The sequence below is a fragment of the Amblyraja radiata genome, chromosome 14 (assembly GCF_010909765.2).
Source record: "Amblyraja radiata isolate CabotCenter1 chromosome 14, sAmbRad1.1.pri, whole genome shotgun sequence".
Lineage (NCBI taxonomy): Eukaryota > Metazoa > Chordata > Chondrichthyes > Rajiformes > Rajidae > Amblyraja > Amblyraja radiata.
The window spans coordinates 23,254,435-23,278,904 of record NC_045969.1 but is presented as its reverse complement, the minus strand read 5'-3'; the positions used below and the strand labels follow the sequence as shown (position 1 = coordinate 23,278,904).

Here is a 24,470-nt window from a genome sequence, read left to right as displayed (position 1 = left end):
AATGTGTTGCTACAGTGCCCTCATAATGTTTGGGACAAAGCCCCATCATTTATTTATTTGCCTCTGTACTCCACAATTTGAGATTTGTAATAGAAAAAAATCACATGTGGTTAAAGTGCACATTGTCAGATTTTAATAAAAGGCCATTTTTATACATTTTGGTTTCACCATATAGAAATTACAGCAGTGTTTATACATAGTCCGCCATTTCAGGGCACCATAATGCTTGGGACACATGGCTTCACAGGTGTTTGTAATTGCTCAGGTCAGGTTTAAGTGCCTCCTTAATGCAGGTACAAGAGACCTAGTCTTTCCTCCAGTCTTTCCATCACTCCAAACTTTTATTGCTGTTTATCAACATGACCAAAGTTGTGCCAATGAAAGTCAAAGAAGCCATTATGAGACTGAGAAACAAGAATAAAACTGATAGAGACATCAGCCAAACCTTAGGCTTACCCAAATCAACTGTTTGGAACATCATTAAGAAGAAAGAGAGCACTGGTGAGCATACTAATCGCAAAGGGACTGGCAGGCCAAGGAAGACCTCCACAGCGGATGACAGAATTCTCTCTATAATAAAGAAAAATCCCCAAACACCTGTCCGACAGATCAGAATCCCTCTTCAGGAGTCAGGTGTGGATTTGTCAATGACCACTGTCCGCAGAAGACTTCATGAACAGAAATACAGAGGCTACACTGCAAGATGCAAACCACTAGTCAGTCACAAAAATAGGATGGCCAGGTTACAGTTTGCCAAGAAGTACTTAAAAGAGCAACCACAGTTCTGGAAAAAAGGACTTGTGGACAGATGAGATGAAGATTAACATATCAGAGTGATGGCAAGAGCAAAGTATGGAGGAGAGAAGAAACTGCCCAAGATCCAAGCTGCCTCAATCATTTCATCTGACAGCTCGCACCATATACTGACAAACATCTGTGTGAAGAAGTTGCCCCTCTGGTCCTTTCTAAATATTTCTCCTCTGACCTTGAATCTATGCCCTCTAATTTTTGACTCCCCTTTTCTCTAAAAAAACTGCATTCACACAATGCCCCTCGTGATTTTATACACATCTATAAGATCACCCTTCAGTCTCATCTTCTCCAAGGAATGCCAGTTATAGCCAGCCCAACCTCTTCCTATAACACAGGCCCTCAAGTCCTGGCAACATTCTTGCAAATCTTCTTTGCACTTTTTCTTGCCATTTTTCCTATGGCAGGGTAACCAAAATCGTACACAGTACTCCAAAGTACGGCCTTACTAACATCTACAACTGCAACATAATATCTCACCACCTGCACTCAATGTACTGTGAAAATCCTACCCTGGTTTTTAACTTCTCAAAATGCAAAACCTTGCACTTACCCAAGTTGAAACCCTTTTGCCATTCCTTTGCCCAGTTACTGAGCTGATTGAGATCCCACTATAACGTTGGACCACTTTCGCTGACAACCTTCTTCACTGTCTACAATACCTCCTATTTTAGTGTCAACTGAAAACTTACTGATCATGTCTTGTACATTCTCATCCAAATTGTTTGTATAAATGAGAAACAATAATGGGCCCAGCATCGATCCCGGTGGTACACTACTGGTCATAGGAATCCAGTCCAGCAAACATCTTCCACCATCATCCTCTGCTTCCAACTATCAAGCCAATTATGTATCCGATTAGTTAGCTCTCCCTGGATCCCATGCGATCTAACCTTCCAGAGCAGCCTACCATGCAGGAAGGGACCTTGTCAAAGGCCATGCAAAAGTCCATATAGACAATGTTCAGTGCCCTCTTCAGTCCCCTTGGTGACTTCTTTGAAAATAACATCTATGTGATACACAAATTCCCACACAGACATTTGTGCTGACGATCCCTAATCAATCCTTGTCCATTCAAACGCTGGTAGACCCTGTCCTTCAGTAACTTACCCACCACTGATGTCAGGCTCTCGAGTCTGTCTTCTCCTTGCTGCTGTTCTTAACTAATGGTGTGATATTAGCCACCCTCCAGTCTTCGGGAACTTCATCTGAGAATAAAGATGAACCAAGTATCACTACTTGAGAAGGCCTATGCAATTTCTCCCCACAAGGTCTGAGATGCACTTCTCAGGACTTGGTTATTCAGCCAAATACACTAAGGTGATAAATAACCCCTCTTTGGCAATTTGTATATGGTTCAAGACATCATAACATGCTTCAATTCGTTAGCTTCCTTGAGCTTCTCCACAGACAGTAGTCTTTTGAGAAATATTCATCACCCACCTCCTGTGGCTCCTCACATAGACTGATATGCTGATTTTTAAGGGGACCTATTTTCTCCCGCCACCCTTTTAAAATCCCTGTAGAATCTCTGAGAATTTTCCTTTACCCCACATGACAGATCTGTGTCATGTCCTCTCTCTTTGTCCACCTGATTTCCCTCTTCTATGCAAGCCTACACTTCGTCTACTTGTTGAGGGATTTGCTTGTTCCCGTCTGCTTAAATCTGTTATATGCCTCCTTCTTCCTGACCAGATCCTCAATATACTTATCAACCAGGGTTCCCAAACTTACCAGCTTTATTCTTCACCCTGACAGAAACATGTTGTCCCCTCTCACTGTTATTTTTAAAGGCTTCCCACTTGCTGGATGTCTTATTAATTCTAAATAGTTTTGCTCAATCGACCTCTGCAAGTTGCAGTCTAATGCCTCAAAAATGAGTCTTGCCCCTATTTAGGATCATAACTTGTGGACCAGTCCTATTTTTCTCCATAACTGTTTTAAAACTAATAGAATTATGTTCCCAAATTGCCTCCTTGGTTCCCCTTCATATTTCCTTACGACATAGACTCAGTAGATGAAATGGACTACTCCTTTCAAAGCAATCTGCCTACTTTCTGCTCTGCAATCTATTCTCCCTCATGTTCCTGTTCTCTCTCACATTCCCACATTTCATTCCCACCCCATTCCCACATTTCACCCACCAGTACCAGGGCACTTTACATTGGTCAATTAACCTACCACCAGCATGTCTTTCTGATGTGCATGGAAACCAGAGCATTCTGCAGATCAGAAGAGCATGCAAACTCCATAACTGCAGTACCAGGGTTTGGGATAGCATCCACACTGAAGCTGTGCGGCAGCGGCCCTGCCAGCTGAGCAATTCTGCCATTTCAAAATAATTCATGATGCCCATGTTCATGTTTCGTCCATTTTTATTTCTGTGACGCAGAACTAATAGTTAAACAGCATGAAAATAAGCCCCTCAGCCCACCGAGCCGGCACTGACCATTCCACCACTCACCCACACAAGGACCAATTTACAGTGGCCAATTAACCTACCAAGTTGCATGTCTATTGAATGTGGGAGGAAATTGGGGAACCCGCAGGAAACCCATACGGTAAAGAAAGTACAAACTTCACACAGACAACACCAGAGGCCGGGATTGAAACTGGGTCTTTGGAGCTGTGAGGCAGCAGCTCTACCAGCTGCTCCTTAAAATCTTAAAGAGATGGTGCTATGGTTGTGAACTCATAACAAAGAATAATGAAACTCCCTACACTCACCATCGCCTCGCTACCCGTGAGTGCATTTTTTGTGAATTGTTACTGTGCAAAAAGAGAAGTAATCTTCTGGATCAGCAAATCAAGTTTGAACAAACTATGGCTCATAACATGAGGTCCATAAAGTATGTGAATGGTATGCTGGTGCAGAATATCTAGTTAGTCAATCAGAGCTGGAGTACAAGGAATAAGGATGCTGGGTTCTTTAATGTAAAATTACAAGCAGGCTTCATTTCCAATCCCTGCAATGTTTAATGAGGACTATAATGCTCAGCACTTCAAAAAATTATCTTGGACAAACCTAATGCAAAACTTTCAAATATTTTAATACATTGGAAGTCTTATCACATCATTCTTGTAAATAAGTATGTAAAGTAAAATGAGGGGGAAAACACTTTGAGGAGACAGTGATTACTGCAATGCAGTTGCCACAAGTTAGTCTGTGCTTGATATATGCGAAATGGCTAATCGTGAGAAAACCCATGCAGTCATAGGGAGAACGTACAAACTTCATTCAGAAAGCACCCATAGTCAGGATCGAACCTGGGTCCCTGGCCATGTAAGACAGCAACTCCATCACTGTGCAACAGTGCTGCCCATTGTCTTGCCATAAACTGTATACTTTTCCCTGGCATTCAACCTCCCCAAGTGCAACACCTCACACTTGCTCGGATTGAACTCCATCTGCCATTTCTCTGCCCTTTTCTGTTGCTGATCTACAGTATATCCCAAGGTTCTTCTGATTCTTCTCAGTAGAGTTAACACAGAAAACTGAGGTCTTATCACCATAGTTATTTTTAAGTTTCTTTTGTGACCTAGAAATATGATTATATAAAGGCACTTGCTGTTAAGCATTATACATATGGTGATCGATCGTTCCTTTGAGCTAGTTGGTGTCTAGGTCCTGAGTAGTTGCTCTAGAATTACAGGCTCGCACTTTCCACTGTGAATCATGGACTGGCCGGTTTCCATATTGGTACACATGTAATGACATTACTCAGTAATAATGCAAAGTTACAAGCACTCATTTCTTCAGACAACAAAAACATTGGAAGGAGATGTTAAGTGGAAGTGGTTCCAAGTTATTGGTGCACTCGTTACAACCGGGCATCGAGCTCTGCTTGTCAAGCTCCCCTCATGTAGAGGCTTTATTTACTGCCGAGCCTTTGGGTCCTCACCACTCCCCAGGTTGAGGAGCCAGCTAAATGATGTCCCATGCCTCACTCGTCCGGAACCAACTCTCGGATCCTCCACTCACCACTCCCCTCGCCCCCTTTATTCTATGTTTTTTGTTATGTTTTTTTTTTGGCAAAAGAATCATCTTATTGAAGCTAATAAACGTTCCAAAAACTAAGAATAATTAATAGAAATACTTGCTTGTTAAGCCCTTCAATAAAAGCACAACTATGTTGTATTGATTGAAATGGGCATTGGAATTTAAATGGTTTTGAGTGAGTACAGTGTTCTCAGTAATATGCAGTGAACAACTGATATGAGATGGCTGGAATCATTTTCCTCCCAAGGATTGTTCTTGCTCTTAAGGGCCTGTCCCACTTAGGCGATTTTTCAGCGGACCGACCGCCAGCGAGTGTCAAGTTCGCGGCACTCGCCTGAAAAACCGGGAACTGGAATGCGACTGTCAGAGTGGAGCACGCACACACACACACACACAAACATATCGCAAAGGCAGGGCCAGGGAAAGCGGGGGAAGCGCAGACTGAAATTCACACGGTGCAAAGCCAAGGTGATACAGACACACACCGCGATGAACAGGAAGGTTAAGACGGCAACCACCAGCGAACATGTGGCGACCATGTGGCGATCATGTGGCGAGTGCAGTCTCCTGCACTCGCCTAAAAAGTCGCCTAAGTGGGACAGGCCCTTGAGGTTGTCAAGTGTCTTTTGTTGATGTTGCAGAGAACATGCTTGACCTCCCTTTAGCCTGTGGGAAATATTGCGACCGACAAATAATGCAACTCATTGCAGCCATCTTTGATATCTATTCCTGAATGCACGTTCCAAGAACGATCTATTCATCCCGTTTTATATGTTGCACGTGGCTTCATCAATGGGAGTGTAAAGCTAATAATTCCGTGCCTTTTCCTCCCACGGTTAAGTTGAATCTACACATATCATACATGCTAGACTTTTGACTCATTTCAGTGCAGTCCTCCCAGCTGCACGTGCCCAAAATGATACAGAGCGTCTGCATTCTCTTGCTGCCAGACAGAGAATGAGATCAGAATTCTGCCTGAGGCTTTTAGTCGTACATTCATCCCTTGCCTCACCTCCCTCACTCTCCCCAAAGACCAGCTCAATAGCGTATGCAGCTGTTTAGTATTGAACACTCTCCAGGTGTAAAAACTAAAACGTGAGGTTCTCTCATTTATAATTTGACACAACCTTGAACAATTTGACATGTTTAACTGTGGTCTTGCTTGCTCCTGTATGAGTTCAAGTTTGTGATGCTCATTCCACTCATGATGAGAATAGGAGACCATGCAGTATCTGTTTATTTACCTGCAGTAGGGTTCTTTTCTTCTTGTAATGTGGCATGACCCTTAATTATTGTCACTCCGTTATTCTTGAGAAGTTGTGGTGTTGTTGGGTTAAAGGTTCTGGGTTTTTTTTACTGACTGACAATGAATCCTTGAGGAATTGGTTTATGCACCTACGCAGGGTATGTTAAAAACCTTGATTTATTTATGCAGGTAGCAAATTTCTTTAAATATTTGTCCATGAGCAGTACCTAACATAGTTCAGCAAAATGAATGTTATTTTGTTGTCCACCATCCTTTAAATATTTGTGATGAAGAGGAGGAAGCACGTTTCCTACGTGTTTCGTACGTTTCTTCAGCAGAATCCCCTCTGCTGCCTGATCTAGGTTGGACAAGGGGGAAGGAAGAAGTACTCTGATCTGTTGTTTGCCGTCTAAACCTGCGGCATAGTAGAAGCCATTTGGCCCATCGAATCTGTGCTGTCCCATCTATTCCTTAACCTCACTGATTTCCTTGGAACCTACTCTCTCTGAGATGTACATTAACTCCCCCAGATTATTCTTGCACCCATCCACACTACAACCGATTTACAGTTTACCGAGCAACCCGCAAGTCTTTGGGACGTGGGAAGAACCCGGAGCACCAGTGGAAAGCCACGCGGTCACGGGGAGAATGTGTAAACTCCACACATACAGCAGGATCAAAGCTGTGTCGGTGCAGCCATGATGCAGCAGCTCTACCTGCTGCACCAAGGTGCCATCTCTATTGTGCTTTAATGTCAGATGTGTGTCCTTCAGATTTCTTCACTGACAAAATTGTGTTTTGCAGAGGTGACGCAGATCGAGGATCCCAGGGCACAATGGCGGCGGGAGCAAGAGCGCATGTTGAAGGAATACTTGGTGGTAGCCCAGGAGGCTCTGAATGCCAAGAAAGAGATCTACCAGGTGAAAAAGCAGCGGCTGGAGCTCGCTCAGGAAGAGTACCAGCAACTGCATGACCTGTGCGAAAATGACAGCATCTCCTACGTCAGCAGTGAGTACTTTCCACTGGTATAAGTAGCAGCCACTATCTTTAGCAATAAATGTTAGTTTCACGTGTTATCAAAGGTCTCTAACTTCAAAGTCTCTAACTTCAAGTAACCCTTGCTTTCCCTCTCTCTCTCTCTCTCTCTCACCGTCCCTCCCCCACCCTCGTTATCCGATTAGTTTCAATGTGCTCCTGATTAATTTTGCTGATGGTATGCCTTGTTTTCACTTCTCCTTAGTTAACAATGAACCATTCTACATTTCCTTGAGCAGCATCTGCTTTGATCTGTCCTTTTCACACCTTACCCTTCCATATCTCTATTCTCCCTCTCCCCCTGACTCTCAGTTTGAAGCACGATCCTGACCCAAAACGTCACCCATTTCTTCTCTCCAGAGATGCTGCTCGTCTTGTTTAGTTACTCCAGTATTTTGTGTCTATCTTCGGTATAAACCAGCATCTGCAGTTCCTTCCTACACATAATAGAGTCATAATCATAGAGTGATACAGTACGGAAACAGCAGCCCAACTTGCCCACAATGGCCAACATGTCCCAGCTACATTAGCCCCAACATCAAACATCATCAAAGTTCACTGTACCTTTAAGCTAAAGGCAGAATCCACTGCCCTGAATATGGATTCAAAATGGCCTGTGTCTGGGTGTTTACATTTATGGATTAGTAGTTTGAGCTAATTATACACACTCTCTTCCTACACCACCCATCCCCTACTAGCCATTCCATTATCTCCACATGTTTTTTTTCTCTTATCTGTTGGCATTTTATTAGTTGCGTTCTTACTCTGGGGAGTTTCTAGGAATGGGAATTGTTCAACTCTACAATGGTAGCAAGCTGGAATGTTGAGGATTACTGCACAAACAGAAACACAATCTAGGCTCAACAAGTTCAGATTGGCACTAAAAGGTAACAATGTAGTCATTTTAATGCCAGTAACTTGTGGCCTTTGTTTCCAAAGTCTTTTCCTTCATGCAACTCGCAGTACATTCTAATGCTGCAGGACTGCTCCACATTGCAGGCTCTGCTCCTATCTATAGTCATGTAATACACAGGGAAGATAGAGGGACTAGGTTTGACTGGATTTCACCGTGACAATCTTAAAATTGTACAAGAAACTCAGCGGGTGAGGCAGCATCACCTCACTGAGATGCTGCCTCACCCGCTGAGTTTCTCCAGCATTTTTGTCTACCTTCGATTTTTCCAGCATCTGCAGTTCCTTCTTAAAATTGTACGTTTAGCTATAAGGATTCAATTTTACTTTATTAGACAGATTTAGCCATTTCTCATCTTCATTCACGCATTTGCCTTTTCCCTCTGTCTCCCTCCTGCGCTGCTTGTCTCCCTTCCTCCCCTGCCTCCATCCCTGCCTGCCTTCCTCCATCCCTCTCTGCTTCCCTCCCTACCTCCCTGCTTGCCTGCCTCCTGCGCAGCCCGCCTCCCTCCATACTTCCCTCTGTCCCTCCATGCCTGTCTGTGTCTGTCCCCATCTTTTAGACCTGAAGTCCTAGCTTTTTGATGTTTGCTTTAAAAAAAAAAGTGTGGTCAATGGGTTAATTGTGATAGCTTCCCAAGTATCAAGTATCCTTTATTGTCATTCAGACTTTTCAGTCTGAACAAAATTTCGGGTCTTGCAGCCTTAACATAGAATAAAACAACAAAACACACAATAAACACAGATTTAACATCCACCACAGTGAGTCACTGTGATGGAAGGCAAAAGTCTTAAAGTACTTGTCTCTTCCCTCCTTGTTCTCCCTCTGCGTTGAGGCGATCCAGGCTTCCGATGTTGCGACCCCGCCAGGTGATGGTAAGTAAGTCCCGCAGCTGAATCCGAGCTCCGCGAATGGGCCGGTTCAAACTCCGCGGCCCGGGGTGGTCGAAGCTGCCGAAGCTACTGCCCTCCAGTCCAGCGGACGCAACTCTTGTTGCGGGAGCTCCGGAGAACAGGTCCCTAACCTGTGACCTGCGAGCTCCCGACGTTGTCGTCCACTGGGCCCGCGGCCGAGTCTCCGAGGCTCCGAAGTCGGGTCAACGCCGCCACAGCCCCGAAGTCGGCCAGCCTCGCATTGATAAGTCCTGGCTGGCTCTGCCTCCGGAGCCTCGAGGTCGGTCCCAGTTGGATGCCGCCAGCTCCGCCATTAGGCCTCAGCGCAGACAGAGACGGAGACGGGGGATACGACAAGAAAAGGTCGCATCCCCCCGAAGGAAGAGACTAAAACAAGTTTCTCCCCCCCCCCCCCCATACATACACAACTAAAATAAACTGAAAATAAAACTGTAACAACGGGACAAGAAAACAAAAAAACAAAAAAAAACAAAGGGACTGCAGGCGAGCCGCAGCTGCTGGGGCAGCGCCACCACTTCTGCCGTTGCTTTCTCAATTGCTTTGATTTGCTGCTCATTGTAATCACAGATGCACACCCCTGGCAGTGAATTGGGAGGTGATGACGGTGGATGCCAGTGATGTTAAATGTCATCTGGTCCATCCACTTTGTTTGTTCCATGCAGACATGATGCCAGTTGGATCACAGCCCATTCCCCAACCTATCTAGTGCAGTGTCGTTACCAGCGAGAAGCAGAAAGCTAGATAAACCCCGGCTAAGTAGTCAGAACTAAAATTTGGAGAAAGGACGTTGATCTGAAAGGGTAACTGTTTCTCACATTGAGTTTTTTTTGCAATGATACATTGGGCAGCACAATGTTAGAGTTGCTGCCTTACAGAGCCTTTGAGAAGTGAACAGTGGGAGCATCTGCTCAAACCATTTTAGTTGTATGTTGAGGTTCCTCTACTGTGCTAGTGAAATCTGTAATCTGAGGTATTTGTTTATTCTGGTGGAGCAGTTAAGGAGTCGTGTATAGGCCAGATGGTATAAAGATAAGAGAATTTCTACCCCGATTAATGTTGATGCACAAACTATATGCTTACATTAATCGAGTCGCACCTGACTTGTTTAAACTGATACAGGAATTTCATTTCCGAAACCTCTAAGTCATGCAGAGATCTCCGGAGAAAATTATATTGTGGCGGAATATTTTTTTTTAAAGCACCAACACTTAAAATATTGTAGAGCTACAACTACGGATGCTGTGCAAGACAAGGTGTTCTTGGTTGCCTTTTAATAGAAGACCTCTGTTAAGTTATTGTGCTGCTTTGCAATGGTAGAGCCAGATTAGCGGTCAGATGAGTCATGACCATTTTCCCACCTGCACCCATCAGCATGGCTTTCCCTGAACCTCCACCTTCCCAGCTACCTCTCCACGTAAACAGCTTTCTCACTGCCTTGATCACTTTCACCTTGTAAGTCATTTGGTCTTCACACCCGGTAGTTGTGATATTCTTTGGATCTGTTGTGTAATTGGCCATTTCTCCCATTCGTCCTCCAGCCAACTTGACACATTCCCTAAGAACTGGACCAGCTTTCCCAAAGCTGATTTATGTTTGATTTTTTTTTTCAGGTTGTTGGAACTTCATGTGCTTCATTAATTTCATATTGCTGATTTTTTTTTAAACAGTGTATTCAAGTTCATCCTCCAACACAAAGTATGATCCTGACCAGATCAAAGCAGAAATTGCAAGTCGAAGAGAAGGGGTAAGTGAGTGGCTGAATGTGGTTATGGTAGTAAACCAATCGCACTGTCTCTGACCTCTCGTGTCAAATCTGTGGAACTGCTTAGAGAAGGTTAAAGTTTTATAATCTTTATCTTTACTACATATTTTCACCATATATTTAGTGATACTGCAAATAGTTGGACTAGAACCTCAATGTTTACCTCAGTTTTAGAGGTAAGAGGAGGATTCTTGTCAGTTCACTAGATGGATCACTTGGCATCCTCCTGCTACAAATTGCTGGGATTTATGATGGAAGAACAGATTACGGAACAAATGGAGGAAATGGTAAATTAAAGCCAAAGTGCGTTAGTAACATGAAAACAACCCACCATGGATTGTGGAAGACTGAAATAAAAGTAGAAATTGCTGTTACTCGACAAGTCATGCAGCATCCGTAGAGAGAAAAATGGAATAATAGTTCCAAAATCAGGAGTGAAGATTGTGGAGGAAAAGAGCATTTGAGCAGTGGCATAGCTATGGAAGAGCAAGGCGGTTGTAGGATAGAAGAAGGTATGGTGACATTGCAAAAGGGTTGCTGATGTATGGCAAAACAAAGTGAAAATAAGTCACATTTGGAAGCAGAAGATGAGTTTGTAAAGCAGGGATAGTTTAACTTAACGGCATTCTTTTCACAAGGTGAATGTAGTTTTGTATCCTGATTTAATTTGGTACACTCCTTTACAAAAACTGGTGAATGAAATAAAGGGTTACAGAATTAAGCTGGAAATATCTGCTTCATATCAATAGGAACAGTCTGTAATGTTGGTTCAAGTCAAGTCAATTGTCTATACACAGTACTATGAGGTACAGGTGCAATGAAACACTCGCTTGCAGCAACATTACAGGTGCCTAGGGAAGAATGAAAATTGATTGGTGTTGGGTGAACAGTATAAAGTGGTGTATTGTTTTATGAGTAATAAGCTTCCATATATAAAATATATTTAAAAAAAAGTGGACAATCACATGGTCCAGTTCTCTCTGATGAAAAGGCAAATAGTATTGACAGGGTGAAAGTTACATGTCAAGCTTAACAAAGGGAATTGTGAAGACAAATACAGCAGTTACCTGGTTTGAGATGCAGAAACTGCAGTGTATTTTCAAAAATGGGAATCATGCCATAATTTTAATAATTCTTTCTCATAAATCTTACAATTTTAACAAGACTTCCACCATAACTTGCATGTGGATTTGATCAAATTTCTAGGCCCATGTTTCTGCTCATTTATAGTGAAAAGTTCCAGGTTTAGTGAGTAATTGGTGACCAAATTTCTATCCATCCCAAAATAATCGCAAAGCTTATCAGTCGGACTGCGTGAATAACAGCATGCAGAGTGCAGCCGACAAGGTGGGAGGTGACAAAGATGGACACAAAAAGCTGCAGTAACTCAGCTGGTCAGGCAGCATCTCTGGAGAAAAAGAAAAGTTAACATTTGGGTCAAGACCCTTCTTCAGACCTGAAACGTCACCTATTCCTTTTCTCCAAAGAGACATAGATCCAGAGATCCAAGATGGATGGTGGTGCAGCTGGTAGTGCTGCTGTCTCACAAAACCAGTGACTCAGGATCGATCCTGACATAGGGTGCTGTCTGTGTGGAGTTTGCATATTCTCCCTATGATCTTATTGGTTTCCTCTGGATTCTGTGGTTTTCTCCTACATCCCAAAACCGTGTGGGTTTGTAGGTTAATTGGCCTCTGTAAAAAAATAAAAATAAAAGTGCCCTAGTGTGTAGGGAGTGGATGCAAAATTGGGCTAACATAAAACTGGTGTGAATGGGTAATCGATGGTGGGCGTGGACTCACTGGGCCAAATGGACAGTTTCCATGTGGTGTTGACCCCTTCCACCTCTCCACCCTCATCTCCATCCCTTGAGGGAGATAGCATCTTTCCTAATGGTTTGCTGGATCCAATAGAAAGTCCTTTATATTATATATTAACATGACCCCAAATTCTTTGTCCCATGAAAGTGGTCAGTAACTAACGTGCTCAGGTTTAAGAGATGAGATGAGGTGGATTGTTTAAAATTGTGATATGGATTATGCAAAAGGCAAGGATGGTGGAAGCTGATGGATACTATATTACAAAATTAAGGCTTAGAAATTAGCAGAGCTGAGGGAAAGGTTTGCTCATCGGAACCAAAATGGATCGATTTTTCAAAGATCTGGGTGGAATAAACTCAGTGCTTTGTTGGTCCTTCTATGAATAGTGTACCTCCACAGATGGGCCCTCTGTTAAAGGTGGTTTTTCCAAGGATGAGAGAATACCATGAGCATCTTTTAAAAAGTTTATTTGCAATTCTGAATGGCATAATTTTGCTAAATTTTTAAAGTAATGTGACATCTTAAACTAATGCTGATACACCTCCACCTCTCACTCTCGTTCAAGTAACTTGGTTCAAGGTTATTGACTAATTAATACATTTCCACTGGCTGATTTCCGGAGGAATGTCGCTGATTTACTGGCCTGACATATTGCCATTTGCTGAATTAGAGTGGTGCCAGTAAAATTTTAAGTTCCTTTGGGGTAATTTGTTTTTCGTCTTATTATTGCTAATTCATCAGGCTGGTTAAACATGCAGAAGTATTAAATGTTAAAGAATTTCTTCCCCACTTCCTTTATTGAGTTGCACAGTTTGCTCACTAAGTTAAGACTCTAATAAGATTTTGATCTCTCTAGGTTATTGCAACTATATCTTCCATTTCTCCATCACTGGCCCCCGTGCATAAAGGTGCCAATTGTTGGCTCCTGCCTGATACCAATATTTTAACCCTCCTCCTACCTCCCCAACCATCTTCAACTCTACCTCCAGTTAACCCTGCATTATTTCCTACCACACATTCATAGTTTGTTGTGAATGTAACCTAATCAAGGAGTTTGGAAAACTAAAGTTACCGACAAGGGGCAATCCGGTTATGTAATCTGTGCCAAAGATGCAATTCACAATGCTTGCAATGTCAACTTCTTGTTAGAAGGAACATTGTCTGGGTGCCAGTGGACATATTACTCTGCCCCACCCAATATCAGTTGGAAAGCTGCCAGCACCCTTTACTGGCAGAAACTTGTGGAATCTGGACAAATAAAGCCAACTAAATTATCTAACTTACTCAAGATTACCCAATCTCTTTTTTTGTTCAGTTAATGCAGCCAGGAATCTTTGCTGAACAGTTTTGACATATTCTTTGTCACTACGAATGAATGCTGTTGCACTACATTGGGGCAACAGTGAAACGCGAGCACTGGAATAGTTGTCACGATTTGCTTGTTAGGCTGCAGAATGTTTTGATTGCTATGGCCGAAATTAAACTGATGGTTTTTGATATCCCAAAGATGAATGAAAGTGGCTGTTTTTTACTCGCATCCCAAAAATTATGAAGTTGGCTGTTTTTTGCTCACATTCCAAAGATGTATGAGGGTGGTGGGTTCTGTGGTGGCAGTAAACTGCACCCACATAGTGTGCAAGAGGATGGCAGGCTCTAAGGGGAGTTGGAGAATAGAAATGGGATTAGTATAAACGGCACTTGATAGTCAGCATAGGCACGAGCTGAAGGGCTCGATTCCATTCCGTATGATGCAATGAGCATGATTACTCAGTAAGTTCTCCAAATCTGGTAGCGTTTAATGGAAATTACTTTATTTGCTTTTAGGTTTCCAGATTGAAAAGGGAGCTGGCACAGATGAAACAAGAGTTGCAATGCAAGGAGAAAGGCGTGGAGACTTTACAAGAGTAAGTGTGGTACTTAACTGGAGTTATAACAAATATTTTTTGAAAGATGCATTTTATTTTCAAATCGACGCTCCGTTTAAAAATAAAAATAAAATCCCGTGGTCACGTGCGACAGAACGAAGATTAGACGCAGTTCTTCTACAATTGACTATCATTAAAATGCAAATAGGACCTCAATGTATCGAAACGATTAATATTTGGAAGCACAGAACAACAATGTCACGAGTATAATAGTTCCTTTTTTTCTCAACATGCCCTCTTTCTCGTTTTGTGATGTGATCTGCTTTGCACGTTTTTAAGATCAAGGGTTGGTGCAATATATTTGTTTTAGAGTGGTGGATTAGTGATGATGCTGAGTTGTTAAACTGATCGATCATTCACTTGGAAATCATCTTAATCGCTGATGATATAGTTGCCAGAAAATATTTTTCACTATTGTCGTAAAATTGAATTTCCTTTGTATGATTTGAGATGATCTCCATTGTTTGTCCCTTGCATATTGATTTACCATCCGTCTAACATGTTGTAATATTACAACTATACCTTTCCCGCCAGCAGTAGTTCTGATTTGCCGTTACAAGTCACCTAAAACTGGCGGTACTTTTCAGTCTGAGGGAGTCTGCTGATGTTAATTTTAATACAAACACTTTCTTGTCTCCAGTGAGTAAAGAGGCTGGTACAATTTTCTGTTTTTAAGATGCTGGCACTGAATAGTGCCAAATATTTCTACAGACAGGTTATTTACCAAAAGGAATAATAGGTGACCTTTCTGCCATCCCTGTCATCTCTGTGATGTTTAGTAAGGGATTGCAGATACTGGTTTAAACCGAAGATAGACACAAAAAGTTAGAGTAACACTCAGCAAGACAGACAGCATCTCTGGAGAGAAGGAATGGGTGATGTTTTGGGTTGAGACTCTTCTTCAGACTGGTTAGGGATAAGGGAAATGAGAGACATAGACGATGATGTAGAGAGATAAAAAATAATGAATGAAAGATATTTAAAAAAGTAATGATGATAAATGAGACAAACCATTGTTAATGTTTGTTGGGTGAAAATGAGAAGCTGGTGCGACTTGGGTGGGGGAGGGATAGGGAGAGGGAGGGAATGCCGGGGTTACTTGAAGTTAGAGAAATCAATATTCATACCACTGGGCTGTATACTGCCCAAGCGAAATATGAGGTACTGTTCCTCTAATTTGCATTTAGCCTCACTCTGACAATGGAGGAGACCTAGGACAAAAAAGGTCTGTGTGGGAATGGGAAGGAGAATTAAAGTGTTTAGCAACTGGGAGATCAAGTAGGTTCAGGCGGACTGAGCGAAGGTGTTCAACGAAACAGCTTGGGCTGCTTACAACCCCGGCATTCCCCCTCTCGTTATCCCTCCCTCACCCGTTGCACCCATCTTTGGAGAGACATTAGAATAGCAGACTTCATCAGAGTCAAATTCTTCTGCTGACCCCTTTTACCACTTAAAATAACCCACTGGGTTAGAAATTCATTCTGTCAAACTGCAAACAAAACACAGGCTTTGTGCTGCTGAAAACTGAGAATGAAATAATTCTGTGCAGGGTTCCTGATGTCTGTGCTCACTCCCAATGTCTTCTGTTTTTAGGTGAGATTTCATAGTTCTTAGGTTCATAATGTGTGAGCACACTATGCCCAGAGTGAAACTATGGCCAAAAAATAACTTCAGTGCAGTGCCAAAAAATCTTCCCTCAGTGAGATTTACAACCACTCACACTGATTCCTCAGAAACACCAGTATTTAAATGCAAGTTGCATTGCACTCACTGTGTGCTGCACACCACTCCATACCCATGGTCTACTTTGGGCACTGCTCATTCTGAGGGAGGCCATACAGGGGGAAGAGAGGACAATAAACCACAGTGAGGGAGAGTTCATGTTAGCGTGGGATGTGCATTGCCGTCTATTGTGTTTTCCAAAGACACTGGTGGCTTTGTTTCTCTTGGACACTCAACTCCCTGAAAGATGGCTTCAGTGAAAGAGTTTAGGAGTCTATGAATTATATTAGCTTTGGTTTGTTTTTATTGATGATATTTATAACATTCTATTTAAATGAAAATCACAAAGACTTTAGTCAGAACTCTTATCAATAGTGTTTTGTTGAATCAGTGGAAAATACTTGGTGTTTTCTCATTGCAGGGTGTGTTGTAGAAATAGCACAGAGGCTGTTTTCATTTAGACATTGCATCAAATATTTCCATTCTTTGATTTATGAATTGTGTTGTTCAGCATACTTAAAATGAGAAAACAAATATTCGGGACTGGATGGAAATGAGACATTCCCTAATTTCAAGTAACCCTTGCATTTCCTCTCTGTCCCTCCCTCACCCTAGTCGTCCCACTAGTTTCACTGTCGTCCTGCTTAGTTTCACTGTTCGGATCCCCTCGTCATCATCTCTTCCACAAACAACAATAGACCATTGTGGGCTCCACCTTTCCTTGATCTTCGGTGGTGGCTTTGATTTGTTCTTTTCATACCTTCCATTCATTTGTTCTTTGTTCCTTCTCATACCTCAAGTTTCCCTCTCTTGAGACATTCAAGTCGAGTAGAAGCTTGGACATTTGGGAAGCAGTGGGGAGATACGATGCAGGGAGTCATAATTTGAGAGGTGGCAACTGATCAAAATGATCAAATATCATATGATCAAATCTCCAGCAAAAATATGCTTGCATTTATATAGATCTCTGAAGACCTCTATTCCAAAGTGCTTTACTGCTCGGGAAGTACTTTTGAAGCTCGCCTCTGTGACGTTGGAGTGCGTACATAGAAGATTCACTGGACATTGACTGGATTGGATGACCAGGTAGCGGGGAGAGATTATATAGATGGGGCTTGTTTTCACTGGAGCGAAAGAGACAGAGGAGTGACAAGACATGCATTTATGATTATGAAAAGCATAGAGAGAGTAGACAGTCAAAATTTGTTAAAAACATTAAAAGATGATAGAATGGAGATATAAAAGAGATCTCAGTGGTAAGTTTTTTTCAATTTCCAAATAGAGTGTTGATATCTGGAACATACTGCCAGAGGAGCTGGTGAGATCAGATACAATTATGTATTTACTGCATGTACTGTAATTACTGTAAGAGACATTTAGACAGACACTTAAATAGACAATTCACAGAGGGATGTTGTCCTAATGTGGGCAAATGGGATTAGTGCATATGGGCAAAAAGGTCAGCATGGACATGTTGGGCTGAAGGGCCCATTTATGTACAACTCTATGACTCTTTGGTTGCCTCAGTGTAGAAAGGGCATGATTACTCTGGAGAGGATGTAGCAGAGATTTACCAGGATGTGGCCTGGGATGTGGTCTCAGTTACAAGGAATGGCAGGATAGATTAGGTTTGTTTTCCTTGGAGGAGAGGAGGATGCAACTTGAGAGTTGCACAAAAATATGAGAGGCATAGAAAGGATAGACTGTAGTAAACATATACCACATTGCCAAGGTGTCCATAACCAGAGAACAAATGTTTAAGGAAATAGTAAGAGGTTTAGAAGAGATATAATGATGATTATTTTCACCAGGGAGTAGTTAGAATTTGGAATACTGTCTAAGATGGTGGTGGAGCCAGGTGCTCTTGGATCACAAGGCCACACACTTATCTCCCCGCTACCTTCAGGTAGAAGGTACAGGAGCCTGAAGACTGCAATGTCCTTTATAACAAGAGGAATCGAATATAGGAGCAAAGAGGTCCTTCTGCAGTTGTACAGAGCCCTAGTGAGACCACACCTGGAGTATTGTGTGCAGTTTTGGTCCCCTAATTTGAGGAAGGACATTCTTGCTATTGAGGGAGTGCGGCAGCGTAGGTTTACAAGGTTAATTCCCGGGATGGCGGGACTGTCATATGCTGAGAGAATGGAGCAGCTGGGCTTGTACACTCTGGAGTTTAGAAGGATGAGAGGGCATCTCATTGAAACATATAAGATTGTTAAGGTTTTAGACACGCTAAAGGCAGGAAACATGTTCCCGATGTTGGGGGAGTCCAGAACCAGGGGCCATAGTTTCAGAATAAGGAGTAAGCCATTTAGAACGGAGACGAGGAAACACTTTTTCTCACAGAGAGTGGGGAGTCTGTGGAATTCTCTGCCTCAGACGGCGGTGGAGGCAGGTTCTCTGGATGCTTTCAAGAGAGAGCTAGATAGGGCTCTTAAAAATAGATGAGGTGAGGGGATATGGGGAGAAGGCAGGAACTGGGCACTGATTGGGGATGATCAGCCATGATCACATGGAATGGCGGTGCTGGCTCGAAGGGCTGAATGGCTTACTCCTGCATCTATTGTCTATTGTCCAGATTCAGGAATAGCATCTTCCCCACAGCCATCAGGCTATTAAACTCAACGCAAACAAACTCTGAATATTAATAGCCCATTATCTGTTTATTTGCACTTTATCTGTTTTATTTATTCATGTGTGTATATATTTATATAATGGCATATGGCCACACTGATCTGTTCTGTATTCATGCCTACTATATTCTGTTGTGCTGAAGCAAAGCAAGAATTTCATTGTCCTATCTGGGACACATGACAATAAACTACCTTGAATCTTGAATATTTTAAAATAATCTAGAGATGCTCTTGGATCACAAGAGCATAGAAAGCTACAGATCAAGAGCTGTTAAATGGGATTAATATACGTGAGTTGGCATGGCTATGGTGGGCCAAAAGGCCATTTTCTGTGCTAAACCATTTATTATGACCAGTGTGATGAAGATCACATGATCTGATTTTTTTTTTTGTTTTGTTTTTCTGATATTTATTGAGCGATAAATACCAGTCAGAATTCTGAGATTAACTCCCCTCCTCTTAATGCGATTGGTACTTCACTGTTGCCTGAGAGGCCAGATCAGGCCTCATCTGACAGGAGGCTGTCTAGCAAGAAAAGTTATTGCCAACCATTCTACTTACCGAGGTGGTAGCCGAGAATGTTACGCTCAAGTGTCTGGAGAAGGGTCTGAACCCACTGACAGGTATAGGAATGCAGGAGTTAAATTACTGGACTAACAGCCACATACGAGGCCCAATACCACAAGAGCACCCGGAAATAATCAGTGATAAAATATTAGTATCAGTCATGATTGTCAGATGATCATAGTAACCTAATTCACGAGCTTGCACGGGCAAGGACAACTTCTGCCATGGCTTGGCCTAGTTCTAGACTTACCAGTTCTACATTCACATGTTCTCTGAAATTATCTAGAAAGCGTGATCTCTATATTTAAGTAACATTTGGACAGATTCGTGGATAGGATAGGTTTTGACGGGGATGAGCCAAACGCAGGTAGTGGAACTAATGTAGATGGGGCATATTGGTTGGCGTGGGCAAGAAGGGCATGTTGCCACGCTGTAAGACTCTATCACGAAAAGGTAATTAGGGATGGACAACAATAAGAAGGATTGTCGCATATTGTGAAAGGAAAGGTCGTTCTAAGCTGGAGAAGCTCACAGAAATGTCAACAGCTTCATAAATCCTACTTTGTAACATTATATTATGCACAGTTAGGTTGTACTCCTGTTTGGATGTTTTACCTGGATAGCACACAAAACAAAGATTTTCACTGTATCTCCATACATGTTTCAATAATATACCACTACTGCCTGGTATATTGTGCGTGTCCTGCAAATAATAGGCCAAGAATCGGTACAGGCATTCATGCTGCTTTTTTTCCCGAATTACTTCTCCAAGCAGTTACCCCATCTGACCTCTCACCTACCACCCTATGCTTTTTGTTGCTGGTCTCCTCGACTTGCAGTTGTAGCTGTAGAAGGCCATTCTCCCCATAATGCCCTTGCCAACTCTGTATGGGCTGCTCCCATTTTCTGTTTAGCCCTGCAAATTTCTTCCTTTGACATTTTGAAGTTGATTTTCTTTTTGTCCAGTCACTAAACTCAACAGAACTGGCAACATTCGAGCTTGTGTGCAATCCCCTCCCCCTCCGCCTTCCACTGCTGTATGAAGTTATTCAGTCTTGAAAATCCTGACATACTTCCCAGACAGAATGCTATTGTTAGTTGGCACCTCAACAAACCTCGATTAAATATATAATGCATGAGGCAAGGGCAGCACAAATACACAGAAATGGGAGGAAGGGTGGGGAGGGAGTGAAGAAGCTAGCATGATCTTAAGATGACAAACATTTATAAGGATGTTAGAACAAAGAGTGAATTGTTTTTAGGTCCTGGGCAGGGTTGAGTAAAATCTGGCTGCTCTAACAGTACCTGCTGTTGATGGAAAGCTTTGCAGGAAACAGGCTGTGGTTAAGTAAGGGAACATAGCCAGCAGCCGATGATGCAAAAGGCAGCAACCGTAACAGAACTTTCCATTCTTTCAGGATATGCTGCATATCTTTTCAGGGAGGATGGTTAGGACGGCTGGTGCTCGCCTTCCACAAGATGTGAAGTAAAATAACATTTTCCCTTTCCTGATCCAGTTTGCTTAGCGCACTGAGACTTCATTAATGCCACTGAAAGCCCTGTACAGATCCCACCATCTTGCCTCTAGAATATCTCGTTACCCTGAGAAACTGGCAGTTGCTTCTGGACCTTCCCCGGCACGATTTTGCGTAATACTCCCCAGTTATATCTGTTCTACAACCTCTTGCACCCTACAATCCCTGGAGATCTGTGCACGCACACATCTGGCCTCTTGCCCCACCATTGGCAGCCGCGCTTTCCACTGGCTACATTCTAAACCCCAGAATTTCACTTTAGGTGTCTCTGCCTCTCCACCCCTTTGTCATTTGTGACGTTCCTTGAGACCTGTGTCCTCATGTGACTTGGTGTTAAATGCCTAGTTACACTCCTTTTCCATTTCCCTGGGATAAAGACACTATAAACTGTAGTCGGTATTTTGCCTAGTGATTTGGTTCAGAATGTGATGTGTTTCCGATTATGTGTGGGGCATGTTTACACAGTGTGGTGGAAATGGGTGTCATCCACAACATGATTTCCTTACCACACACCTCCAATTTTTCAGATTCAGTGCCGGGTTGATGTGGAATTCTGAACTTTCCACCTTTTAGGTTTAGGTTTATTATTATGCTTGAGTGTACCGAGGTACAGTGAAAAGCTTTGTTTTGCATGCCATCCAATCAGATCAGATAATACTATACATAAATACACTGAAGCCAAACTCAAGTGCAACAGGTAGAGCAAAGCTGCACGGTGACATTGCGGTAGAGCTACTGCCAGAGCTATGGTCACAGCGCCAGAGACCCGGATTTCAATCTTGACTACGGGCGCTTATCTGTACAGGTTTGTAGGTTAATTGGCTTGGTAGACATGTAAAATTGTCCCTAGTGTGTGTGGGATAGTATTAATGAGCAGGGATCGCTGGTCGGTGCAGACTCGGTAGGCCGAATGGCCTGTTTCCGCGCTGTGTCCTTATTTATTTATTTATTTATTTATTTAAATAAAATTATTTTTATTAGAAGCATATACATATCATAATCAAAACACATTTTATTTATCAATTACATATTGTTAATAGTTGGGATCCCAGTTATCAAAATAGTTGTCATTTATCAATTACATATTAACACAGCTTCTATCTGTTTATTTGTTTTATAGATAGGAAGAAAGGAGAAGATAAATCTGATTAAAAATAATAGAATAAATTACCAATAATACAACTTTGGAGATAGGTCCGTAGATTATAAAACATAACTATTCATCTAATCCTGAGTTCAAGTTTCAGTCAGGCTTCTGTGCCGGACCAATTTATCCTTTCAGAAAATCAATAAATGGAGACCATATTCTAGCAAATAATTCTTGTTTGTCAATTAAGACAAGTCTAGTTCTTTCCAAATGTAAGGTCTCCGACATCTTCATAATCCACATTTTAATTGTGGGGGGGGCGCTGTGTCTTTAAACTAAACTAAACAGGGAAAACACAGAGTGCAGACTATAATTCTCAACATTTTAGTGCATCAGTTCCACAGACAAAGCTCAATGTCCTCATATTTGAAGCTAACTCAAGCTTGAGGAGAACAAAGACAGTGAGGTAGAGAAGCTGGCCTGTTCTACTGCCTAATGTGGAGATCTCCTCCAGAATAGTCAGATGTGTTGAGTACCATTTCTCATGGTGTGGGAGAACAGGGTGCGGTGAAAGATCAACCTAGACAGTGGTGACTGACTCACCGTCTGAGGTTGCTCCCTAATATTTTGACAGTTAATTCGAAGGCTAGATCACCTGGAGTTAGTGGCCCTTTCTTATGATGCGATGTATCAGCTGGGAATGTCTCCTGCCAATGCTTCCATCCAAGCGCAAGTCTAATCACACAGTCATTTTTTTAAAAAACTCACTGGCTCAATGCCACCATATTTTGTCTCAGCTGCTCGATGAGCCACTTCGAATTTAAAAGTCCTCAGAAATTTGAACCGTGTCATTCGCTGATTACTTTATATCAGTCTCCCCATATATTCAATGCCTTGCTTTGCAACTATTGGTACACTCCTGAAGATCCCATTCAAATACAGTGATATTCCAGGGGATCCATTGTGGTTATTCCCAAGAGACAGTGCCCGCTACCTGACGGAAACCTTGTTATTCTGTGGCAAGTTTCATTAGTGCATAATGATAGGAATAAGATGGTGCAAAGGAGAAATTGTCAAAAGTACATTCTTCAGACATCATTCACTTGTGCCATTTTTTTCCTTTAGATAAAATCTGATCTTCTTCAACTCAAATCATGTCCAGCTTTAGTCTCCTCACCATCAAAAATTAGTGAATGTTGGTTTGAAAACTTACAAACGTACATGTTGGTCTGAAGAAGGGTCTCAACCTGAAATGTTACCTATTCCTTTTCTCTAGAGATATGCTATCTGACCCGCTGAGTTACTCCAGCTTTTTGTGTGTATCTGCACTTTCTACTCATTTAAGTTGGTTCAGATAAAAGGACTTTGCATTCATTTATTTTGCCCTCCAATTGTTTTTTATTTGGTCCTTTCTCTAGTTTCTTCACGATCTCTGCAGCCCTAATGGAACACAGTATGCATTAAAAAAAAAAATTGTTTATTTCAAGGAGCTGGATTACTCTGGACTCTTGAGACTTTGATCAGTCCTCAAAAATAAACCTTTTCTTAAACCAATTACATAAACAAAGTCGCAAGTAAAATCTCAAAATCTTTGTTCCCATGCTAACACTTATATTGTAATCTGTTGTGATTGAGTTTAACTTGTTGACCCCTAATTCTGCATTAAAACACATGGTGGTAATGCCAAACAACACGTTATCAGCATCTGTATGATCAAATGGCATGCAAAAAAATATCAGTGCATCTAAATCCTAAGCTTTAATTATTAAAATTCGGTAAACCTGTGGATACGAATGAATTATTTTAATATAGCTAACTAGAAATCTCAATCAGGGTTTTGTTTACCATGATCTGAATATATCGCCCCAAAATCGTGCTGATTCATAAAGGGGGGGGGTAAAGTGAAACACACTATTGAATCATTCCATTCTTTCTTTTGGCTCAGGATTGACCGAAAAATGTCAGATAGTCAAACCAACTATAAACTGGATGAAGCCCAGGAAATAATGAATGAGCTGAGAACCATCAAGAAATCAATTACTTTAGGAGAAAAGGAAAGGCAGGACCTTATTCAGGTAAGGCATTTCTCTTTGCATAACGTCAAAGTTAGCAAACAACCCAGATACATAAACTATTATTACATTAAAAATACATAAAATTACGGTTCCGGCGTCGCTGAGAGATGGCTGCCTCGCCTGCAGCGGGTTCATTGCTTCACTTTTTTTTAGTATGTCCAAGATTATGTTTTAGTGTTTCTCTGTATGTCTTGTGTTGGGGGTCGTGGGAGGAAATACGGGAAACCGTTTTCAGGCACCTACCTCGACGGAGAGACGACTTTCTTCCTTGTCGCTTCTTCGCCCCCCTCCTCGCGGCCTTACGGTTGGTTTGGTGCGGCCTTTCCTGGAGTTGGGCCCAGAGCTTCAGTGGCGATGCAGCGAGGACTTTAACATTGCGGACCCCCTTGCCGGGGGTCGCCGGAGAAGCGCTCGGACCGCTGGCCT

At 42.2% G+C, this 24,470-nt stretch overlaps 1 protein-coding gene across 1 annotated transcript in view; it reads left to right on the top strand.

Annotated features, from left to right (window-relative positions):
* wwc3 (WWC family member 3) overlaps positions 1–24,470 on the top strand; it is a 173,565-nt gene that overhangs the window by 92,587 nt on the left and 56,508 nt on the right. The window contains exons 3-6 of the mRNA XM_033032781.1: positions 6,861–7,064; positions 10,586–10,662; positions 14,325–14,404; positions 23,915–24,044. Of these exons, the coding sequence (XP_032888672.1) occupies positions 6,861–7,064; positions 10,586–10,662; positions 14,325–14,404; positions 23,915–24,044 (491 nt within the window). The remainder of the gene's footprint in view (positions 1–6,860; positions 7,065–10,585; positions 10,663–14,324; positions 14,405–23,914; positions 24,045–24,470) is intronic.